General features: G+C 35.7%; 1 protein-coding gene across 1 annotated transcript in view; it reads right to left on the bottom strand.

Moving 5' to 3' along the window:
• The window catches only part of ARMC8 (armadillo repeat containing 8), a gene marked incomplete at its 5' end in the record, with an annotated part of 36,114 nt that extends 29,849 nt beyond the window's left edge, over window positions 1-6,265 (bottom strand). Inside the window, 3 exons of the mRNA XM_009706166.1 lie at window positions 1,034-1,114; window positions 6,009-6,101; window positions 6,211-6,265. Of these exons, the coding sequence (XP_009704468.1) occupies window positions 1,034-1,114; window positions 6,009-6,101; window positions 6,211-6,265 (229 nt within the window). The remainder of the gene's footprint in view (window positions 1-1,033; window positions 1,115-6,008; window positions 6,102-6,210) is intronic.
• Window positions 6,266-7,271: the final 1,006 nt, after the last annotated feature.

Raw genomic sequence — 7,271 nt, 5'->3', positions numbered from 1 at the left:
TGAAACATACTTTATCAAGAATGTTCTGCATTAGGCAGATCAAAATAGAGAAGCACAATTTTCTCCTCCATTCTCAATCAACCAGCAAACAGCCTACTGTCAATAAAAGAAAAGTGGAATGATAACATATTAGATATTTTGTATTAAATATTGTAATAAAAATAACTCAAGATAAATTTGGATACTTCAAAATGTTTCTTGTTTTCAGAATGACGACATTCATACTTTGGGGGCAGGGAGGGGATAAACTGATATCTTTGTAAGAAAGTCGATGAAAGTTCAACTGCTTAGAGAGCTTACGATTGGTTTCAGATAGATTTCAAAATTATTTGCATAGCAAACATCTGTTAGCCCTCAAAAAACCCAAACTACACAGAAAAGCCTCAGAAAGCATTTTATGCACTCAAACATTTTCTTAAGTAATCTACAGCAGACTCCTAAGGTTGTGCTCAGGAAGTGAAATTTTGCCCTTAGATTGAAAAGAGCTAGTTGACCCTCCTTGCCACCAAGTTACAGGTAGAGTATGATGTTGTTCCCCAGAGGTAGTACTTTCAGATAGTTCAGCATGGACTTCCAAAACATAACAGAGAATGGAGCTGAGACTCAGGAAACTCAGTGAGCACAAGACACAGGTAGCTGGTGGCCTCCACACATTCCACGTCCATGTTTTCACAGGTATGACTTCTGTTTAGGACAGCTCACATTTGTTTCTCTTCAGCTTGATTTCTTTTTCTCATTTATTGCTCAACAAGTTACACCATTTTTATTGGGTTGCCAAGTGACTGTTCTCCTCTGGATCAATGACAGCCAGCTCTGTTTTAATTAATGGTGTTTTAACTTTACAGAGCACTCCAAAACAATAGGTCTTGTTTTGATAGAAATCCGTAAGACAAGGAAAAACAACTTTTATTCTAGAAATATACATTATGCCTGTTTATAGTTTTAATTCATATGCATAGACACAGTTTTTATAATCTTCATTTGGATTCCTTTCATAATATATGTAAAACACAGAATAATTTTAATGTCTTACTTTGTAGGACGTGGAGACTAACAGATGTGCGATATTCTGAACGGCTCCATGGTTAAATAAGATTGTCTGATGATCTGGACCCTTCAAAGGAAAACATAAAACACGATTTATTTTTTTAAAAAGAACACGTAAGAGGTTTCTGCTATCTGCAACTTATTGTTAAGTATTAAAGGTAGATTTACTAACATTTACTCTGTAATCAGCTTGCATACCAACTTCTTCTTTTTTTTAAATAAACAAGTCCAACTCTTATTTTTATAGCACTTGTCCATTTCCGGTAATCATTTCAACTTTTTTCTTCAATAGGCAATGAAATTAGTATTCACAAATGAAGAAACATGGATAGAGTACTTATGTTTCTTATGTTTCTATTCTTCATACTGGAAACAATCAAAAGCTCCTGATTTTCTTTACAAATCATATAAAACATCCCCAGTTACTAATGTCTTCTTCACTGGTAATATTAAGCATTTTCAACAATTCTAACTTCAGAAGAGAGGGAATTAATTCTGAAACTGTTTCCAGACAGAATGTGACAGTGTTGTCACGAGAACACATTTTCCTCCTACAGATTATTTTAGTTTCAAACACATTTAGCCATAAATCTAGTCAGCCATCACCCATTTATTGACTTCAAGATCTAAGTTGGCAATGGCTGATACATCAATATTTTCCCAAGATTTAAAGAGCATTTGGAATTAAACACAAATACTGAATTTTGCAGTAGAAAGGTCTCAGAACTTCTGTAGTATGACAAGGCTCGATGAGGCTGGAAAAAACAACATGAAATCTCAATGGGGCCTGCAATGCTCAACAGTCCCTTGTGAAATCTGATCTGTGATTTACAAACATCTCTTTGGAAGCAGATTCATGACTCTAGTCGTCTTTGCATTAAGCATGGGCTATGCACAATTTAAGTTCAGCTTTTAGAACGTCACAGCATTAATCATACCTCAATGCATTTTCTTGACTACTCTGCAAGTGAAGAAACTATCTTCACTCCTTAATCTTTTGTTCAAACCCAGCTGAGTTTATGGGCACATCTATACACCCTAGTATGCATGAGTGACGCTTTATTTTCACATTTGAGATACAGCTGAAATCAGATTCCTCTTATATTCCAAAGAAAATTTTTAGAACATCCCTTGCCTCTAAGAAAAAAAGCACAAAATTACTTTTAGATGTAACATATCTGGTGCTTTAAGTGATGCTTCAGCTGCTACTGCCACCAAGAGCTTTCTACCAAAAAAATGCAATTAAAACAGCATGGTTGAAGTAGGAAAACAACTTACATTGGCACACAGAAGTGGCTGAGGCAATGATTTAAAGCCGCAGCTATGCCAGTGTTGAAGCTGAAGAACAGATATTAAAATATGTGAAAAAAATGAATGAAATTAAAGTAAAAGAAATCATACTGACCTAGATAGTTTTAGTAATTCACAAGTATTAGTGATTTTTCAATGAGATGCAGATGGTAAATTCTGTGCAAACAGGACAAATGCATGTACAGAGGTGACACTTGGGTGTATTCTTAGTTGCATAACTAGATGTACATGAAAATACCTAATCTGTACACATTGTGCTTGCACACACCAATCCAGCTTGTTTAACACACAATCAGGTTAAGCACTAACCCAGAAATAGGGACAGCTTCAAATATAATTGTGAAAACTTGAGAATATCATCGATCATTTCCAAGCAGCTCAGGCACCAATTTAATAGCAAGGCCTTCTGCTTTTCTTTCTCTTTGGGTATACCGACAGAGTCCCCAGGAGCCAGCCCTATTACAGTGATCTTTTTCTCCAAATATGATTGAGTCACATAATATTTCAGGAATAGAAATCACACTTCTCACATGATTTGCCATATCATGAAATGTCAATTTTCAACAAAGCAATACGATAGAACAATGTAACAATTCATTCCATAATGAAATTTTAAAAGCAGATATCTAAATGCAAATGTACCTTGTTTCAGGGATCCAGCACCAGGCCTAAGATCACACAAGAAAACATTCTCAGAACGGGCTTGGGAGGAAGCTGCCTTGATTACAGGCTTTATCCTGGATCTTTCCCAGACACAAGATTTTAATTTTCAACTGGTGGTGAAATTATTACTTACGTAGAGATGTCACCACATTCAAATATAAGTTCCAGAACTATCTTTTCAAATTATTCATACAACCATGTCTTTCCAAATGCACACCTTATCTTTTTAATTTGACCATTAAAATAGTAAAGTTTACCTACTCACATCACCTTCTCTGGAAACAAATCAACTGCGACAGAGAGAATCTTAAAACGTAAATTTTGACTTGCATTTTAGCATACCATGTACATCAGCCTGCTTTCAGTTTACTTATTTGCTTATATGTTGATAGAATCCTGGCTCCCTATGTCAAGAACTGCAGCTGCTCCCCCTGTAAATCAACACTTTCCCTTGCTTAGGATGGCTCTTCTCCAGGGTCAATGTTTTCTGACAGTTAATTTTAACTCTTAAAAATGCAGTGAGAAGCAGTACAAGCAGAAAACAGCAGCAATATGCTAGGAAGCTGAACTAAGGATTTCCTAGCTCAAGAGAACGAGTCTGAGCTTTTCCAGGAAAATTTGAGCAGGCCAGAAAGAAAGAAACCCAAGAAGCCCAACCAAAGACAGCTCTGGCAAGGAAGAGAAAAAATGGATGCCCAAGATCTAAGCGGAGAACAGTATGCAGGAACAAGAAGGGTAGGAGTGATGATATGTCACTATTAGTTTAATGAATAAATCTACTAAGACAAGGAAAAAGAGAAAAGCATCAATACTTCTTATAATACATGCTAAGCCTTACCTAAATATGAAAGCTTATAGTACTTTTTTCTTCAGAAAAAAATTAGAAAGGTTCTCTCGCTCATGGTCTTTAGGGGGGAAGATGGAGCCTTCATTAAAAATGTAGTGAATACTGAAATTTTCAGTAATTTTTTTAAAATTATACTTAAATTTCAGATTTTTTTTAAAAATTATAAAAAACATACTTTGCCTATCCATACAAATCAGAAAATCCCTCGCAAATTCTGCTTCATTGTATTAGATGTATTTTGTTATGTCTGAAAATACAGTAAATGACCTTGATAATCAGACTTGAAACTCAAGAACTAAACAAAAAAAGAAAGAAGGGGACATTTTTGGTTTTTGCTGAACAGCTGCATTTGCCTGGGCAAGAGAGAAATGAGTTCTTGATCAATTTAACATTTGTGATTATCTGTTTACTCAACCTCAAATATTTTTCTTTGTTATGCAGCTAATGTTTATTCAGTAAATGCATAAATACTCATACCCATCACCCTGCTTTTCTTGTGCATTCATGTTTCTATCTGTTCACGCAATCAACTTTTTTGTTCCAAAAACTTGGATTTTTCAAAACATTCACTACAAAATTTGTTCGAGAGAGATGTGGGGAGTGGAGGAGGCATTCAAAACAGTATACTGAGTTCGTAAGACCTTTCCTGCTCTACTCTTGTTAAGTGACTGGGCATTTGCTTTGTTAGCAATGTATTTGATATGTAAGCCACCAGGAGTTAACAGAGCTACATGGAAGTAACTCATTTGGAAAAAAGATGACAATAACTGTTTTCACATCGGATTAATTACCTGAAGTTACTCAGCAGTTCTCACATACCCAACAGGGTTTATATTGCTACAGTGCTAACCCCTGATTGCATAAACTGACTTCTATACCACCCTATAATCAGTCCTGTGTTATTTTTCTCTTAAGCCAACACGGCCTGATTTGTTACCTTTGTTCAGGTTATCTAGCCTATTAAGGAGGCTTTCAAGGGCCACATAAACATGACATGCCTCACTGGTGCATTTTTCTTCTTAAAATATCAGATTCTTTTTCCAATATTAGTTATAGATCTGAATTCCACAGTTCAGTGTAGGATTCTGTCTTAATGCTTTCTTTAAACAATACTATAAATATTAGCAGATGAGTTATACTTTTACAGCACTCTAACTCTACAGTGTTCAGTCCTCAGTTTCACTTAACAGAAAAAACACAATTGTGTGAATATAGAGAAATAACAGTCACGGTAGAGAAAATCATTTTTAACAAAGGAATAACTCAGAGTTCCAGAAGACTCATTGTAAGTGATAAGGTAGAAAGATATTTTTCCAGGTAAATACTTACAAACTCATAACTTTTGGAACTTTTTCATTTGTTAGTCTGGAAGATAAATATGATCTATAATCATTTAGTTTTAAAATGTTTCTAAAAGGGAAAGATCCTGTACAAATCTGATTTCTTACACTGAATTATTTTGATACAGTTACTGTATAACCCATGGATACAGTAACTACCAAAAAAATGAAACAATAATGCAAAACAGAGCGGTGTGTGGAAAATTGGAGAGGGCAGAAGGAAAGACAAAAGTCTCTGTGTTTGGGGTGGGGTTGCTGCTGGTTTTAAATTAGTTCTCCCATAACAAGAGAATTGCGTATATATAGCAGGAATGAACATGTATCTGGATAAACCTGTAATGGGTAGAGCTCAACTGACAAGAGCATTTTTCTTCCTCTCAACCTACAGAACCTCTCAGAAAATGATGCCTGGGTTTAAAACAGCTGTCTTGAAAGCAGATGCAAGATCTCTGCAAAGAGATGCTCATACTGTCTTCAGACTTTCAGAGGAAAAAAATAAGCCTTCCAAAATTTATACTGGTAATAGTGAGGACTGGTATTTGCCCAGATTGTTGACTTTGCTTAGTAGCCAAAGGTATAAATCTATACACACACCATACAAAAAAGCACTTATTTGCATATTTTGTTTTACTGTAGAGAAACATATATCAACCCCAATAAAACTGTCAGCAAATCCAGAGCAATAACAGTTCAGTCATTGTCCTAACGTTCCTGCCACAAAAGGCAGCATCACCTTACATAGTTTCTTATATGCCAGAAACACAACAAGTTGCATAAAGAATATGTATTCTCTTTCTTACTTTGCAGCAGTGTGAGAAGATCTGACATATGTATTCTTGTGTATATCGAGACCTACTGAGCAGAGCCATGAGGTGGGAGATAACTGTAGCATCCTGGAAACAAGTCAGAAAAGAAAAAAGTATTAACATTGTATTTCGGCACAGTTTCTTCACAGTTTGTTACTTAAAAGAGTACTCCAGATTCTGCATTCAGTGTTCTCACTTCCACTGAAACTTGGACGGACACAGGAGAAGACCATAAAGTAGTACAGAAGAAACTTCAAGGCATGAGTGACAGTTCTGAGCCAAATCCTCAAGGAAAAAACAAGAGGTCAATACAAGTTAGGTATAAAACTTCTGGGATTTGTCTCCAGAATCTTTACTTCATGAGGAAATGACAGAAGAATGGGGGAAAGAAAAACATGCCAACTCCAAACATGGTCACTGAAAGCAATTACTCCTGGAGCCGTCTTAGTGTTTTCTTACTACAACTGTGATTTACTTACCTCTTCATTTCAGCTCCAAGTAGTAAAGAGCAGGGAGAGGAACAAAGTGCCAGACTGAACAATGTACAGGTCACCTTGAATTCTGTGGCACTCAGTTTCTAACTGATTAATGTGGGGTAATAATTTCCATTGACTTTAAGTCAAACACACACTATAGATGCTATTAGTATGTGCGACACTAACGACAGAGAATTCCAAATACATCAGCAAAAGAAAATCCTTATACTGAAGTTCCTTTCTGAAAACACAGTTACTCAAGCTCTGTGGTTAAGTTACAAAATCACCTTTTCAATCTTTCAGTTACTTTTAACAGTACATTTTAGCAGCAGCAACTGCAGTGATATTAAAAGAAACACTAGTCATTTTAGTTTGGAAAGGCGGAAAACTAAATTACTTTCATGCAATAAAGTGTGCTGAACAGAGGAGACGAAAGACTGAATGAGTCTTCCTTTCCAACGAATTTATGCTATATTAACCCTATAGAAGCCAGTCAGACTTTTTGTTTTACCTGCAGGAGAATGATGGATTGCAACCCTCTGACTAGGGACAGGTAGATTAAAATTAGAGCAAAATCTTCAGCTACTTTTACAGTAATGAAAGTAGCACTTGCCTGAGTGTTTTAATGACTATAGCTTCAGAGATACACAGTTGTTTATGAAAAGTTTTATTTCCCAATTACTTGGGAAATTTCCAACCACACTTTTTTACATTAGCAAAATAAATGTGTGTAAGTCTCTCCTATTTGCATCCATACTTCAGGTTAGGCAAAGCTTTGCAA

Source organism: Cariama cristata, unplaced genomic scaffold (genome assembly GCF_000690535.1).
Source record: "Cariama cristata isolate BGI_N322 unplaced genomic scaffold, ASM69053v1 scaffold19108, whole genome shotgun sequence".
Lineage (NCBI taxonomy): Eukaryota > Metazoa > Chordata > Aves > Cariamiformes > Cariamidae > Cariama > Cariama cristata.
This window is presented reverse-complemented; position numbering and strand designations above follow the sequence as displayed.